This window comes from Ylistrum balloti, unplaced genomic scaffold (assembly GCF_031769215.1).
Source record: "Ylistrum balloti isolate Yb309-2 unplaced genomic scaffold, AGI_CSIRO_Ybal_v1 Utg369754, whole genome shotgun sequence".
Classification (NCBI taxonomy): domain Eukaryota; kingdom Metazoa; phylum Mollusca; class Bivalvia; order Pectinida; family Pectinidae; genus Ylistrum; species Ylistrum balloti.
Window position 1 is genome coordinate 857,722 of NW_026781956.1, and position 18,587 is coordinate 876,308.

General features: G+C 36.5%; 2 protein-coding genes across 2 annotated transcripts; one reads left to right on the forward strand and one right to left on the reverse strand.

Annotated features, from left to right (window-relative positions):
* Nucleotides 1–569: 569 nt before the first annotated feature.
* LOC132543401 (solute carrier family 25 member 45-like) lies at nt 570–4,029 on the reverse strand. Its single transcript, XM_060206901.1, has 5 exons — nt 3,984–4,029; nt 2,777–2,820; nt 2,472–2,549; nt 1,302–1,554; nt 570–1,039 (listed from the first exon to the last, which is right to left on the reverse strand). Exons 1-5 carry the CDS (start codon nt 4,027–4,029, stop codon nt 570–572), a joined length of 891 nt encoding a protein of 296 aa, XP_060062884.1.
* A 6,067-nt stretch (nt 4,030–10,096) lies between these two features.
* LOC132543409 (solute carrier family 25 member 45-like) lies at nt 10,097–17,013 on the forward strand. The gene is made up of 5 exons (XM_060206910.1): nt 10,097–10,142; nt 12,217–12,260; nt 14,474–14,548; nt 15,522–15,774; nt 16,541–17,013. Exons 1-5 carry the CDS (start codon nt 10,097–10,099, stop codon nt 17,011–17,013), a joined length of 891 nt encoding a protein of 296 aa, XP_060062893.1.
* The last annotated feature ends 1,574 nt before the right edge of the window (nt 17,014–18,587 follow it).

The window sequence follows — 18,587 nt, forward strand, 5'->3', positions numbered from 1 at the left end:
CATATCAAAGTTGATATGAACACACATGCAACTCTTAACTTTTACTACACTCATGTTATCAATGGCATCGCTGCCTGTGTTGTTTCTATGGTCAGGTGTTTGTCCCTATGTGTACATTGTGTGCGTGATAGTTCATAGGATTTTCATCAATGTGTCCCTATGTGCCCGGAAAGATTAAAATAACACACAGATTTTTATGTTTGTGAATATCACATCATGAACCAAGATATTTAAAGTCAGTAAAGGCTATACTGACTTTATAAAGACTGTTGTCAAATCACGAATCATCACATTCTCTTGGTGTAAATCGTTACGACTGCACTAATCAGTTACCTGATACTGAATCAATGGGAGGACAGTCATATCTCAGGTGAGTTCTATTACTCAAGTAACTTAAATACTTTGTACCTTAACATGAAGCATGATAACAAGAATAAAAATCATCAGGCTTATATCTTCATTTGCTTAAATGACGTTACATTCAACTGGTATTAGAATATCAATTTCATTTTGCACGTTTAAATTTCAATGTGTTAATGTAAAGATATAAATTAACGGCCAGATTGTCATTACCTATTGTCCAGATATTGTAAAATCTGTGAATAAACCACAAATGTCACAGCGTTAACAGGAAACGCCCGGACACATGTAACAATGCTTCCGCTGTAGAACACTCGGAGTCCCTCTGCCCTGTAGCTCTTGACTGCACAATCTATGGGTCCCTTGTACTGGCCCACCAGATCGGCTTGATAACGGCTCTTGACAACGTCAATCGGCATGACCGAGAACCACGTCATACACCCAGCACAGCCGCCAGCGAAAAAGTCGGCTATGAATCCCTTCGAGTCAGTCCAGCCTTTATTTTTTATGGCTTCACTAAACGATTCGTAAATCAGAAGATAAAATCCGAAAGACGGGACTTCGCGCCAAAACATGACACCGCCACCCTTGTACAATCCCAACAATCCCTCGGTCCGATAGACATGTCTGGCACACTCTATTGGCCCCTTGAAGTAAGGATTCTTGCCTGCTTCGCGCACTGCAATCACAAGAGTAACAATTCTTTTCAAAAGTATATTTTTATTTATATATCTTTTAAATCTTGACTTAACCCTAGTTTAGACAATGTATAAAGTTTACCATCGTATATAGTTGAGAAAGCAGAAATCTTTAATATGTTTTACCTCAATTTGTCTAGTTTCTTTTAAGTTTGGCTGTAATTGTGATCTTTCTACCATAAAACGAACAAAAAAGAAGTTAGGATATAACTTCATACTAAAACTACAAGTAAAAAAACATACCTGTTCCTTTGTTTGCATCTTGGGACAACTGGGACTGTAATACAACTTTAACATAATCGGTAGGTATGGCTGGAATTAGAGTTGCAGCGCCCCCTACACAACCTGCCAGGTAAATGTTGAGGTAGGACGATTTTTTAGTGTCTTTACCCTTGTCGAGGAACTTAAGGGTGTTCCCGTAGACGCCGAACAGAAGAGAGTTGACAACACTGTACGACATCAGCGGCCAAGACAAGCCTCGAAAGAAGCCGGCAGTCTGGTCAGGCAAACATAATCATGTTTAATTGAATCAGCGGAAACATTCTGTTTATTATTGTGGGACACTATACTATCTAAACCAAAACATTCTAGTTTATTTCATTTACAGTTACTTTGCCTTTCATTAACATTTTTCTTCCGTTGGGACTAAAGTTTCGTCTCATATATTTTACGCATTTTTCTTTTTCGTTTTCGCGTTTAGTACCCAATACTGCAATATTTCAACACTTTGAAGTATTTATGATGATAAGGCCTGTTAGATTAATTAAAAAACCCGTTTATTAATCGAACATACACTTTTCTGGTTCTCAGAGGGAAACCTTACATACAATTGTTACGACCAGTTTCTATACAAAGGACTATAAAGACAGGATCATAGTAGATATTGTCAATTATAAAAAGAATGTGTTTCAAAGGACTGGAACAGGTGGACATATAGAAAGCTCTCTACAGCAGCCTGTCATATTAAGATATAATTTTTGCAGACATTATTTATAAGTTCAAACATAGACTAAACAATATCTGGAAGAACCATATCACAAATCTTATCCAGATTTATAGTCTTATACATGTGTGTCTACACAAATTGTTATGAAACACACCGTCTAAAGTTCAATATATTGGCAAAGATCTATGTCATCTAACACTCTAACATTGGGTGTCCCTTACTTAAAGTCCATTAAATGCTTATCCTAGTGTTATACCATATCACATACATCCTAGATATATTAATAGTCACTTTTAATATAAACAGCAGACGTTTTGTTATTTTAACAAAGGTAAGTATCTTAACACAGGTTTTCAATGTGTAATCGTTGTGATGTATTTTCAAGGGTAATAGCATACTATTACTAAAAATATTATTTGGTTTGTTTTGGGAATAACATTATTACACTTGTGAATGTGAATGCTTACCCAGCCTTGCTTAAAGATGTTTGAAGCCATCGCCAATGTTCCTTTTCGCTGACCTCCATGCTGTGTCTGTAGTTTCACCTAATTTAAGAATATATATAACAACGTTTCAGTGTACTTGGATGTCTCTGGTATATAATAGCCACCGTATATATGTACTACATTAGCGTGATACTAAAGTGTTCCAAACACATGTCGACAACAAGAGAATAATTAACGACAAAACATAGCAAGTATTATATCTCTGTCGTCATGTGATCTCTATTTACTATCTTACATTACGGTATCAAACTTTTATTTTTGTTTACCTTTGTCGTGTCAAAAGGATGTCCAACCAACAGGCCAGCGGAACCTGAAGTAAAACAGTGTTTATTCACTGTAACAAATCGCTTTCTTTATGTCTATAATTTCAATGTATTTTACTTCAATTTTCACATGTCGCTGTACTGTACGGATTGGTCAATTACAGTTAACATTACAAGATTATAAACAGATGTAGAAATGAATGTACATGTCGCTGTACTGTACGGATTCGTCAATTACAGTTAACATTACAAGATTATAAACAGATGTAGAAATGAATGTACATGTCGCTGTACTGTACGGATTCGTCAATTACAGTTAACATTACAAGATTATAAACAGATATAGAAATGAATGTACATGTCGCTGTACTGTAAGGACTGGTCAATTACAGTTAACATTACAAGATTATAAACAGATGTAGAAATGAAAGTACATGTCGCTGTACTGTAAGGATTCGTCAATTACAGTTAACATTACAAGATTATAAACAGATATAGAAATGAATGTACATGTCGCTGTACTGTAAGGACTGGTCAATTACAGTTAACATTACAAGATTATAAACAGATGTAGAAATGAAAGTACATGTCGCTGTACTGTAAGGATTCGTCAATTACAGTTAACATTACAAGATTATAAACAGATATAGAAATGAATGTACATGTCGCTGTACTGTAAGGATTGGTCAATTACAGTTAACATTACAAGATTATAAACAGATATAGAAATGAAAGTACATGTCGCTGTACTGTAAGGATTGGTCAATTACAGTTAACATTACAAGATTATAAACAGATATAGAAATGAATGTACATGTCGCTGTACTGTAAGGATTCGTCAATTACAGTTAACATTACAAGATTATAAACAGATATAGAAATGAAAGTACATGTCGCTGTACTGTAAGGATTGGTCAATTACAGTTAACATTACAAGATTATAAACAGATATAGAAATGAAAGTACATGTCGCTGTACTGTAAGGACTGGTCAATTACAGTTAACATTACAAGATTATAAACAGATATAGAAATGAAAGTACATGTCGCTGTACTGTAAGGATTGGTCAATTACAGTTAACATTACAAGATTATAAACAGATGTAGAAATGATTGTACATGTTGCTGTACTGTAAGGATTGGTCAATTACAGTTAACATTACAGGATTATAACCAGATATAGGAATGATAGTAAAGAAGGATGCACTAACCTCCTATAGCACCCGCTATATAATCGTTTATAAGATGGCTAGGCATGTTGGACTAGGAAAACTGCGGGACGTCGGCCATGTTTGGATGATGAATAGATTCCCAATATACCTGTTCCGGGAGAGCAACACAGTACGATAGCTCTTACGGAAGTACAGACCAATGTATCTCTTTAGCGGAAATGCATGTCAGTGGTTTCCTGAAACACTGGTCACTGTGTAGCCTTCCTGTAAAGTAATCGTGATGTTTAATGTCATATTGATTTCTAGAGATATCACATTTCTACAGATATCACATTCCAAGATATATCACATTTCTACAGATGTCACATTTCTACAGATATCACGGATATTACAGTTCTATCGGTATCACATTGCCACACGTGTGACGATTCTACATATATCACATTTCTACAGTTATCACATTCCTACAGATATCACAGTTCTACAGATATCACAATCCCAAACATGTCACATTTCTACAGATATCACATTCCAACAGATGTTACATTCCTACAGATGTCACATTCCAACAGATACCATACTTCTACATATGTCACATTCCCACACGTACCATTGGCTATAAATGATCGAATGCCTGGATTTCAGACAATAATTAACAACTCTATATTAACCATTCAGCTACGTTGTATTTTTATATAATTGGGCGATACACGCTGTTTTCCAAGTGTCACGTAGGCCAACTGAATTTAGTAAAACTAATTGTGAAATATGAATGTATTTATGTTTTACTAATCAGAAGTGTTTCCAATATATATATATATGTATATATATTGTGTATATATTATCATATATAGATATATAACATGAGTTGAGGCCTTTTATACAGATTTCAGTCAGCTGTAAGATACAATCAACCTTCCTAGAATGCTATCTACACTATCTATCAAAATCCCCTTAATACCACTTACAAGGTTACGAGAATTTATTACAGAAAGTGAAAAATTAGGTCACCAACACAGCTGTCGTTAATACACATATGCATCAATACCTTTCACGGGTGCGGCGAGTCTGTACGTGTTTGTAATTTTTAAGTCAATACCCAATATAAATCTAAATATATCACATCTCTACAAAGATAAATCAGCTGAGAGTGAAACTTAAATGTTTAACTGGTCCTATATGTAAGTGACATGTCTGTACTCCGATATAGATATAACTGTTAATAAGCGTCGGCAGTTCCCGCATGTTATTAATAATTTTCTACTTCATGAAGTACATACCTCGTAGTCATATATACAGTTTACCTGGATCCGATGTCATAGGCAGTTTCCACACCGTGAAGTATCATCAGTCATTGTCTTGCGCGGTCAGCATAAGCTAAAGTATATTATCAGGGTCAACCCTACATTATCGGGTAGTACTATCGCCTTCACTGCACGGGATACCGTTGTATGTTTAGTTTCGTTCTGTTTGTCATTGTATGGACACAGAATTCCTAGGTGTGTATTGATTACTGGCAGAACTAGTTTTCTTTTGACTCGCATGGGTAATAGCGTGGTAAACGTTTCAGTTTTCGCTCTGGCACTACTTTTGTTTTGCCTGCTCGAAGTAGGCACTAGAAGCATTAGTATCTTGTATATACAAGAGGTCCAGAGGGCCTGTATCGCTCACCTGGATCTTTATGACCAACATGACTATATCTGTGCATATGTCCCACGTTTAACACATTTGACCCCTGTGACCTTGACTATGGGTCAATGTCATTTCTTTTACTTTCTTGGACTTCATAAAAGGAACGTACTGGCCAAATATAATGATTCTAGGCTTTTCGATATTTCGCAAGAAATTGTTTAAACGTTTCAACACATTTGACTCCTGTGACCTTGAATATTGGTCAAGGTAATTTCTTTTAGCAAACTTTGTAGGACACCATAAGAGGAACATTATAGCCTAATATAATGATTCTAGGCCTTTCGGTATTTTGGAAGAAGTCGTTTAAATGAAAAGTTGACGGACGCCGGACGGACGGACCGACGACGGACGCCGCGCTATGGCCCTTTGGGCCAGGTGAGCTAAATATACCGATAGTTTGTAATTAACACGCCAAATTGCAGGGCTAGAACGTGAAGTAACCATGTTCGACGTTAAGGTCATAAGAATCACTTTTGAAAAGAGAATTATTTTTAAAAAATCTAGGGACCTTTGGTCTATATGACACTATTCATAGCAAAAAATTACAAAATTCCCATGATATAGCAGTGATTTCCTTTGAAATAAAGTATACATTTAATATTTACCGACATTTACATAGTATGCACAAAATATTCAAATCGATGATTTTTAATGTAAAATCTGCGGCCTGATTTTAACAGGAAAACAATAGTTGTTAAGTTTCTTTCAGAAAAAGTGAAAAATATAAAATCCCTCTTGCACATGCCCATTTAAAAACAAAAGGCGGAAGAAATCCGTCATAAAAATATCTTGGACAGCAGTTACTGTTGACACACACTGTTTTCATAGAAGTTTCTCATATATCTAATAAAAGTGAATGGAGGTGTTGCTATTGTAAGGGACATGTAGCCTATCGTGCTGTTGGTGAAGATACTTGGTGATGTTTCCCTGTCCTCAAACAGTCACATATAAATTAGAGAAAGATAATAGTTTCATTCTTATACTAACAGATGACCTGTTCATAGTATTTTTTTCAATTCTTCAGTGCATACAAAATGAGTCGAACCGTGTCCTTTTAAGACACAAATGAATTGTTAGGGCCTATGATTGAAAAAGTAGGAAATCAAAATCTGCTATATAATCTAATTATCAAAATCACAACAGTAACTTATATCTCCTAAATTCTAATCAGAATTCGTAAAATTTCAATACTGAATTATTTCAAAAGGACTTGTTCCTTTCCTTATTTAGTTCAAACTAAGATGTTTGAATACAGATCAGCCCTCCATACTAAGATGTTTGAATACAGATCAGCCCTCCATACTAAGATGTTTGAATACAGATCAGCCCTCCATACTAAGATGTTTGAATACGGAGCAGCCTTCCATACTAAGATGTTTGAATACAGATCAGCCTTCCATACTAAGATGTTTGAATACAGATCAGCCCTCCATACTAAGATGTTTGAATACAGATCAGCCCTCCATACTAAGATGTTTGAATACAGATCAGCCCTCCATACTAAGATGTTTGAATACAGATCAGTCCTCCATACTAAGATGTTTGAATACAGATCAGCCCTCCATACTAAGATGTTTGAATACGGATCAGCCCTCCATACTAAGATGTTTGAATACGGAGCAGCCTTCCATACTAAGATGTTTGAATACAGATCAGCCTTCCATGCTAAGATGTTTGAATACAGATAATCCTTTCATACTAAGATGTTTGAATACAGATCAGCCCTCCATACTAAGATGTTTGAATACAGATCAGCCCTCCATACTAAGATGTTTGAATACAGATCAGCCCTCCATACTAAGATGTTTGAATACAGATCAGCCCTCCATACTAAGATGTTTGAATACAGATCAGCCCTCCATACTAAGATGTTTGAATACAGATCAGCCCTCCATACTAAGATGTTTGAATACAGATCAGCCCTCCATACTAAGATGTTTGAATACGGATCAGCCCTCCATACTAAGATGTTTGAATACGGATCAGCCCTCCATACTAAGATGTTTGAATACAGATCAGCCCTCCATACTAAGATGTTTGAATACAGATCAGCCCTCCATACTAAGATGTTTGAATACAGATCAGCCCTCCATACTAAGATGTTTGAATACAGATCAGCCCTCCATACTAAGATGTTTGAATACAGATCAGCCCTCCATACTTAGATGTTTGAATACAGATCAGCCCTCCATACTAAGATGTTTGAATACTAAGATGTTTGAATACGGATCAGCCCTCCATACTAAGATGTTTGAATACGGATCAGCCCTCCATACTAAGATGTTTGAATACAGATCAGCCCTCCATACTAAGATGTTTGAATACAGATCAGCCCTCCATACTAAGATGTTTGAATACAGATCAGCCCTCCATACTAAGATGTTTGAATACAGATCAGCCTTCCATACTAAGATGTTTGAATACAGATCAGCCTTCCAAATGAGGCGTTTTCTATACAGATCCAGTTTAATACCTATACCATATTTTGGGTTTAAAACAATAATTGGTGTAACAGTTAAAGTAGTTTGCATAACACATTTGCAAAAAACAACTTATCGGGAAAGTTTTATAGCAAAATGATCCTGAAAGACCTCCATTAGAGGAGATTTTTTGCCACGATATCTGTTTTCGATAATGCTAGATAAACTGTGAAAGTCGGCCGTAAAATAAAGTCATTCACGTGTACTACCTGAGAGGTCATGTCATAAGGCCAGATGTGTTCGTATCAAACAGGTACCATTTTTCAAGTATAATGCTTGGCTACCGTGTGAATTTAAGGCTACTTCATTTGGGACATTCAAATTTTAGCGCAATTTCGCTTTTTTGACAAATCAGCGTAGTGATGAATCAGCACATCCGCTAGGACTGCTATCGTGATAAGATTAAGATATCTTAATATAACGCAATACCTTTACAGCCAAAAATCGCTACAAAAATATTACCGCTAAGGTATGATTACATAACACAGTAACTGATACTCAGTTCTACACACCGTAGTAACCAGTCCACCGCTAACGTTCCAACCTTTATCAACCAGCGAACCATCAATGTAAAAACCAACCCTTGATAACCTTGATGACCGAAGAAAAGTCAGGATGTAGATGTCGAGGTGTATTAGCACATACAGCTGACCGGAAGTAATGTCAGGATCTAGATGTCGAGGTGTATTAGCACATACAGCTGACCGGAAGTAATGTCAGGATCTAGATGTCGAGGTGTATTAGCACATACAACTGACCGGAAGTAATGTCAGGATCTAGATGTCGAGGTGTATTAGCACATACAGCTGACCGGAAGTAATGTCAGGATCTAGATGTCGAGGGGTATTAGCACATACAACTGATCGAAAGTAATGTCAGGATGTAGATGTCGAGGTGTATTAGCATATACAGCTGACCGGAAGTAATGTCAGGATCTAGATGTCGAGGGGTATTAGCACATACAACTGACCGGAAGTAATGTCAGGATCTAGATGTCGAGGTGTATTAGCACATACGACTGACCGAAGTAATGTCAGGATGTAGATGTCGAGGTGTATTAGCACATACAACTGATCGAAAGTAATGTCAGGATGTAGATGTCGAGGTGTATTAGCACATACAACTGATAACCAGTACCCATCCCTTGTAATCAGATTATAACCACATGATCTGCCTTAATAACAAGTCTGTACACCACCTGCAGTAGATACTTGTATGCTATAGATATCCTTGAGTGTGAAGATATCGGATATAACGGCGCTATTACTGACCTGCTCCATGTCATTCATGATAACATCTGAGATAACGTTAGATGTGATTGTCCGACAGTATTATTTCCATTTTAATACACGTATTTCTTATTAACCGGTATATAGCTGAAAAACTGTTCTAACTTTCTAAATGAAATCTCGGCTTTATTTGATATCAAATGTCAAGAATGTTTAGTATCATCTGCGAAATATGAGATGTATTCACTTCAAATAGCAATTAAATTCAGTAAAAAGTAAAATCTTCATTTTGTATGAAGAAAAGTTTCAAGTTCAAATTAAAGTCTAAAAGATGAGACAGCATGGCTAACCACGCTCTGTTCGGTCCTCTATGAAGCCCATTTTGGAGTTTCATATCCTGTAATGTATATATAGATTCAGGTTATACGTGTCCGAGGTCAACGTTAATAAAACCAAGGCGATATCAGATCTCTAACCGCATCTGCTGCCCTTATTTTAGTGATGTCGCTTGCAGCGAATATCTTCAGAAATATATATCATAGACGATTGACACAGCTTTCACGGTGATATGTTGGTACAGTGAGGACTCGCGAAACAAAGTTTACCTACAGAATCCGGAAGTCTTGGAAACAGATAATATGGCAGTCAAGACAACTTTGGTATAAAGCATCGACTTTTAACTTTCAGACGAGGAAAAGGTGCTTCAGAAAACAAAAAAGTTCTCAAACATCAGAACATTGACAGAGACGTTATGACCGAGAGGGTGATGGACCACTACGTGGCTGGGGCTTTGGGAGGTAAGATAGACCAATATCATATCCGACGGGGGCTTTGGAAGGTAAGATAGACCAATATCATATCTGACGGGGGCTTTGGGAGGTAAGATAGACCAATATCATATCTGACGGGGGCTTTGGAAGGTAAGATAGACCAATATCATATCTGACGGGGGCTTTGGGAGGTAAGATAGACCAATATCATATCTGACGGGGGCTTTGGGAGGTAAGATAGACCAATGTCTTGCGGGGCTTTGGGAGGTAAGATAAGCCAATATAATACCTGACGGGGGCTTTGGAAGGTAAGATAGACCAATGTCTTGTGGGAGATTTGGGAGGTAAAATTGACCAATATCTGACGGGGACTTTGGGAGATAAGATGGACCAATATCTGACGGGGGCTTTGGGAGGTAAGATGGACCAATATCTGGGGTAGATGAAGGAGGCAAGATTGACAAACATCTCGCGGGAAATGAAGGAAATAAGATGGACTGATATATTTTGAATTACAAAGGGGTGTTAGAAAAGGAGATTCCTTATATTTTATTCTATGTGTGGAATTGTTAAGTGCAGCAATTAAATATAACTCTAACATAAATATAAATAACTCTGAGTATTTGGTAAACCAATTTGCTGATGATACATCTTTTACTCTCTCAGATTATCTTAATGTATTAGAAACAGTTTTAGGTACTTTTAAAAAAATTGCGGTAGTTTCCGCTCTTAAAATAAATATGGAAAAAAACACAAGTCATATGGATTGGGTCAAGACGGGGTTGTGGGACGGAAATTCTTCCACATAGAAATTTATTTGGAATCACCAGGGGAAATTCAAATTACTTGGTGTTACTTATAACTTTCAAAAAGAAAATATATATGAGGATAATTTCATAGAAAAAGTGCAGTCTATAAAATAACTACTGGGTAATTGGTCTTTTAGGAATCTTTGAAGAGTTATTGTTATAAAATATTTAGCCTTAATACAGACTTTATCTGTTCTTCCAGATCCACCAAAACATATCTTTAATGATATACAGTCGACATTTTTTTAGATTTATATGGAAGGGAAATATTGATAAGATTAATAGAAATGTTATGTATGGTGACTATAATGAAGGTTGATTACATGTTCCTCACGTGAAGTCTTTTTGTCATGCACTGAAACTCTCCTGAATTAAAAAACTATTAAAACCCATCCATTGCTCTCCTTGGAAAACTTTCGTTTTGGATAAGATAGAATTATTTGGCGGGGACAATTTTTCAGAATGACAAAAGAAGGGTTGACTAGTGTTTCCAATTTTTCAACACATTTTGGAAAGAAGTACTGTGTATATGGTCATCTTTGGTCGAAAATTCACCTCCCACAACCCCTCAACAAATAGTTTCTCAACCAATTTGGTATAATGATTGTGTAAAAATAGATAGAAACCCTATATTTTACAGGCATTGGTGTTTAAAAGGAGTTTTTTTAATCAATGACATTTTTTTAATTTTTGAAATGTTTAAAGAAAAATATAATATTGATACGTCTTTTGTTAAGTATTATGGCATGATAAATGCCATACAAAGAGAATGCAAAAGGATTACAAGAGAGCAAAATGATGTACCTATTCAAACTATTACTTCCAAAATTATGGCATTCATTGTGGAATGATGTTTTGCAGATCAATATGACTGATGAAGTATGGCGAACTTATTATTTATCCCCTAGACTTATCACTGATGATACTAACCTTCAGAATTTTCAGTTTATTAAGATTTATTCAAGATATTGCACAATATTTTATGCACTAATGTTAAACTAATGCAAGCTAAATTGGTTGAATTAGAAAGTGAAAATGGAAGAGAAAAAATGTAACATTTATTTTGGGATTGTTGTTATATTAAGGCTTTTTGGTCGTCATTCTTTAATCCTTTGAAAACAAAACATGGTATAGAACTACCTTTTGATTCTCAATCCATACTTTTTGGGATTGGTGCTGCTAAATTTGATTACGAGGTAAACTTTTAATTGCTTCTCTTGAAACTAGTGTGGAAATTACATTTCATATTCTAATTAAACACACGCTTACCTGTGCTTATGCTGCCTTTTCAGGAACCGCCGGTTACTTTGTGGGGTACCCTCTAGATACAATAAAGGTAGAGTATGTGTAACTATTGCTTCAGCATGATCTTACTCTCCGTTGGATATACATGAATAAAGTGAATAATCAGGAGAAACCATTGGAATAAAAAAAATGTTCATACCGTCTTTGAATGTTATGACTTTCACTCGGATGGTTTGAGTGATTCAACATTCACCACACGATGATTATATTAAGGATAAAACAAAAGTTTCAGACATTTTTGAGTCATTTACAATTCACGGAGTAATGTTATTGCTCATAATACAATAAAATAATCGATTTCTAACTGGTCCAGCCAATGAAAAACGCTCGAGTGTATATCACATTAGCGTTATATTGAACAAGGGTGAATTCACTGAACAAGTCGATTATATCATAAATAATGTTTTTTTAAAAATATTATTATTGAAAATTAAAATGCGCCTACAACTTAGTTTCGCATGCAATTTTGCTATAAAGCTACGGATTATATTCTAAATTTGATAAAATTGCTATACAAGTTTATGGTTTATGCCAGTTATCAACAGGAACGATTTTATGCATAATGCATGTTGCAGCCTGCTCGAATTAGCGCTCTGTTTTTGTCGAATTTATTGTCAGGCAAACACAACGTCATTATCAAACGACGTGAAGGATTCTTCGCTCATGAACACAGAAAAGTTGGTTCTTCATTGCGTTACAGTAAATTTCATTCAAGTTCGTTTCACACATACTCCTTCCCAGCACCACTGAAGTGAAAGGTTCGGACGTGTGAAGTAACCAGTGTTAAACGAAGGACCAACAGTTAAAGTTTTCCTGTTTCCATCATAGACGTAGGAATTCATAATCGAGAATTCGAATTCTATTGTGATATCAAAAAGACATGATACATAGTGTAGTTACTTTCACGAACTCAAAAGATGTCATCCGGAAAAATATCCCGACAATACATCATCGTTATGTGCCAATTTACATTCTCGCCATGCATATCGATAAAATAATATCTTTTATTTAGACAGAGTGACATATTGAGATAAAATCTAGTTTACAATATGGCCCTGCTGTCGAGTGGCGACATATGTATGTACAAGTTTAATAACACAATAAAAAGTTACAAGTCAACAATTCATAAAGAAATGTACATATAACGTATATACAATGAAACGTATCACAGACAAACGTGTACTGATTCATATAGCCTACTGGTTGTAAAACATTTCAATGTATTTCTTCTTAAAAACATCAACACTGGAAGCCCTTGTGATATCTTCACTTAGACTGTTCCATGAAACCGAGCAACTATAGCTAAAAAATCTCTTAAAAATTCTTTCCTTGGCTAAAGGAACATAGAGTTTGTCATTTGCAGCTGCTCTGGTAGATCTACTTGAAACATCTATGACATAAGAAAACATACCATTTAAATAACTTGTGTTTGTCCATTAAGAATTTTGAAAGTCAGAACAGCTTTCCTAAAATTGTAAAAATCAGGAATAGGCATCCATTTCGATGCATTAAAAAGAGTACTAGATGGAAGTAATATATCTCTGATGTTGAGTAAAATCCTAGCTGCTCTCTTTTGTAGTTTAAAAATTTTGTCAACGAACATTGTGTTGCTTGGAACACACCAAACACTTGAACATTATAAAAACTGCGGAAAGACAATACTGTGGTAGACTTTCAAAATAACACAGTCTGACATAAATGGTCTTTTAAGAACTCCTGCTTTTTTAAAAAAAATTTGTAAACACAGTCAATATATTCTTTCCATGACAGCGGTTTGTCTAACAGAACACCAAGAAGTTTGGCACGATCAACAGTTTCAATGACTTTTTCATTAAAGTTCAAACATAGATTTCTACATTTTGCAAGTTTTTGTACAGAACCAATCAACATACGGTAGGTCTTGTTGAGATTGAGACTTAATTTGTTATTCTCCATCCATTTGTATGTACATTCTAAGTCTTCATACAATTTTTGTACCAGTACCTCAACTGTTTTACCTTTAATATGTTGCGATGTATCATCCGCGTACATGGTAACAGAAGAGTTTTTCAGAAATTTTTGAAAATCGTAAATGTACAATATAAAGAACAGAGGTCCAAACATTGAGCCCTGTGAAACACAAATATTAATTGGCTGGAATACAGAGAGTACATCCTTATACCTAACAGCTTGAGATCTGTCAAATAGATATGACTGAAAAAGGTGTTACATTGGCATTGATTACGTGTCATTCTTACGTCACAGGTACAGCTACAGACGCAGAGTGGTGATAAGCGTGGATTATTGACGGCACTTTCAAACACATGGGGGAAAGGGGTTGTAAGTAGACTGACTTTAAATTGAAGTTAAGTAACAGTATTGCATATATCCTATAACGTAGGATTAAATGTGCTGCTTGGCAGGATAATTTTTGCTTAATGTTTCTATACATTACCATTTTTTTGTTTTGTGTTTTGGCATCCTCGATGTTCCAGGGGTTACAATCACTTTCGCTTTCTGTACCTCTGGAGACTGCTTTGACCTTGTCTTCTCGAGATATTTTTTTATTGTAACATTACAAGTCTAAATATTATTTTTGAATCTGTTGATATTAATAAAATTCTAAGTTATCTGAAAGCTGTTGGTCTGTATTATAGACTAAGACTTACAATTTTGATATTTTGTGATAACATAACCATTTAAAATTTTTAGCATTTGTCTTTGACCTTTTAGTTTGATGTTATTTCCTTTTCGGATCGCTGTGTGTTTTACCGGTTGATGTTCCTAATGACCTTTTATGTATTGACTGACCGTTAAGAATGTCATAATAATAGGAATAATAAATGTACCCTTGGAACATGTCATGGCAAAATTGAAGGCACAGGCCAAATAATTTAACTGATTCCTGGAAAAACCTGACAAATCACAGGTTGATATGCTCCTCCTTTTGAAGATTATAAAGGAGCGACACCCAACTTCATAGCCATTACACCCTTATACCGTTCAGCGACGTCCAGATTCGTTTGATGTATATCAAAGTACAAGCTTATCTTTTCGTCTTGTCCACTAGATCTCGCACATGGACCCTTCAGTTTTGTCATGACATGTTCCAGGGATGGAGACAGCGATAGTGAGCATAATCCCTGGAGTATCGAGGATGGTGTTTTTTCTTTTGTTCATCGTTGTTCGACTAGATGGTCCTCCTTTTTGTCTTTTTTTTTTTTTTTTGTGTCATTTCCCTGATTTTGTTGCTAGACCGGTTGATTTCAAATCTTTATGTTGCTAAGATGGATTATTTTAAAAATGTTTGTAGGCTGGAGGCTTTTTTCGAGGAATGTCATGGCCACTCCTTACCACCGGATGTACAACATCAGTGTTTTATGGGGTTTACGGTAATACACTGACATTTCTCGAGCCGGAGAAGGCGAAGCAGAAGTCGGCTTACGGGAAGATAGTTCTAGCCGGAAGTGTGGCCGGAATGACCCAAGCAATTCCTATTATTCCTATAGAATATGTGAAAGTTGTTCTGCAGTCCCAGATTTCACTAGAAAACAAGTCCAACACAGGTATGTACTTCTTGGCAACAGTAACTGGCAATTAGCAAAAGAAAACCCTCGTGTGATCGATTAAGAATTGTTACCAAGTGAATATTTACAGTTACTGTTGTAAATGACTGTGTAACCTTTGTAATGTTATCGTGTTATGATGACCGACTATGCTTGTCTAGAGTTCATTTGACCGGAAAATATAATCAAATCGAACGTAATATTTAAGATTGATTGTTTTTAAATACTTTGTTATCTGAAGTGGTACCTATCAGCTATAATAGGGCGCCTTGTTTTACGTTTTGTCGAAATTTCGCTTGTGGACTCCAAATCTTGACGGCCTAGCTGGCGGTGTGATTCGGCTAGTAATGTCAACAATTTTAATATGCTCTCTCTACAATATAACTCTTTAAGTCTTTTAAATAAATTAAAAAGATTGGTCATAATATTAAGATTTTAAAACATGGCCAAGTCGATGACTTGACCCTCATACATCCATAAAACGAGCTGAAAATACTGAAGCTTTGTTTAACGAGATCTCGATAAAATAAAAGTTTTTATTGCGTATCAAAGGCTTTTAATGCGTTTAGTGTGCTCTTCTAATGCAATGATGAAGACACAGATTTATGTAACAGGTGTCATGAAAAATGCTGTTTTTTGAACGCGTTGTTTTGGTTCTTACTCTTTCTGAAGGGAATCTTCTTTACTTTGTTATTCGCCCTCATTGCGGTGAAGTTGAAGTATTCTTCCTGCCAGTCATTTAATTGTACATACCTCTATTACACAGCTCATGTGAATGCCAACATACGCCACTTCCGTGGGCCAACGGACTGCGCACGCAACATTGTCAGGACTAATGGAATGGTGGGACTATTAAAAGGAGCTACAGTAACGCTTCCAAGGGATGTTATTTTCTTCGCTAATTACGGGTTGATATATGAATGCATCAGCGAGTTCATCAAACAGAAGAAATGGACGGACTCGCAAGGATTTTTGGCAGATTTTATCGGTGGTGGATTTTCCGGAAGCTTATCTTGGATTTTGGCTATACCGTTTGACGTCATTAAGAGTCGCTACCAAGCTGACTTTCATGGCAAGTACGCGAGTCCTGTTGACTGCGCTATTCAAAGCTACCGAACTGAAGGGTTGGGCGTTTTCTATACGGGTTGTTTTGTCACGTGTGTGCGAGCATTCCCAGTATGCGCAGTATCTTTTATGGTGTACGCCCAGGTGACTCAGTGGCTGAGAAGCAACGAGTGAGCATTGCATGAAAACTCCATCAAGTCCACTGTGAAGCACTTGGTGGTGGGGTAATAACGGTCTCAACATTTGTCAAGTTATAGTAGGTGGCAGAACCTAAAATTACCAGAGGGCATATTTATCGGGGAAGTTAAAAGTGAGGACCAATGAACCTGTGACAAATCCTGCATCAACAAAATGGAGATAGGGAGACTCCAAAGTAATAAAATGTGATGAGTTGTCATGTTAGAACCTCTCAGAGGAAAGGTAGGTACACAATATTGTAAATTCAATCAACATGTAGTTGTATATCTAGCTTAGGTTTTTTTAGCAGTATTACCTTCAACATACGTATGCGTGTTCCATCTCTCGTTATTAAACCCATCCTATACACATTCCACTCACAAGGTCCGGCTTTGCATCAATTATAGATGTATATGTTCTGGATAGTTTATTCGAGTTAAGATTTTTAAACGTCAAAAAATGGATTTTTTTTAAGATAACATAATTAAAAACCAACACTGAGAAGTAATTTCGATAAAGATAATGTGATGCTCTATCAGCAAATCTCACTTTGCTGCAGGCTGTCCTCGCTCACGTTGTTGTCTGATGCTTCCCTCGCTCACTTGTTGTCTGATGCTTCCCTCGCTCACTTGTTGTCTGATGCTTCCCTCGCTCACTTGTTGTCTGATGCTTCCCTCGCTCACGTTGTTGTCTGATGCTTCCCTCGCTCACGTTGTTGTCTGATGCTTCCCTCGCTCACTTGTTGTCTGATGCTTCCCTCGCTCACGTTGTTGTCTGATGCTTCCCTCGCTCACTTGTTGTCTAATGCTTCCCTCGCTCACTTGTTGTCTGATGCTTCCCTCGCTCACGTTGTTGTCTGATGCTTCCCTCGCTCACTTGTTGTCTGATGCTTCCCTCGCTCACTTGTTGTCTGATGCTTCCCTCGCTCACTTGTTGTCTGATGCTTCCCTCGCTCACTTGTCTGATGCTTCCCTCGCTCACGTTGTCTGATGCTTCCCTCGCTCACGTTGTTGTCTGATGCTTCCCTCACTCACATTGTTGTCTGATGCATGTTTAGCGCCAACAGAATGAACGCCATGATGACAGCATTGTCTTCATTACCAGTTGTCTATACATTTACTGAGTCCAGCATTTAGTAAAAGAATTACAACAATAACCGTTTTCAAACTGATTTCTCTTACACTATTTTTCTGCATTCTTTCTGCATTAACTTCGGTTTGAATGATCAGAAAACATAATATTGGACAACATTAAGTAAATCATATTATGCTAGTCTGAGACTTCAAATAATTTGATGAGTTATAAACTAAGAACAAATTATTTATTATTTTTATTCACTTATAATTTTGAGATTTTCAGTACTTCATATCTGCAACAGGTTTACAACAAGAGGCCCAAGGCGCCTTAACGGTCACCTGAGGAATATATGTCAATAATCTGGGGATATCGAAATGTTGAAAAAATGTAACAACACTTGTGCAGGACCATGTGTAAAACATCTGTACCAAGTTTGAACATGACCCACCCAATGGTTCTTGAGAGGAAGTCCATAATGTCTTAGCCAAACAGAG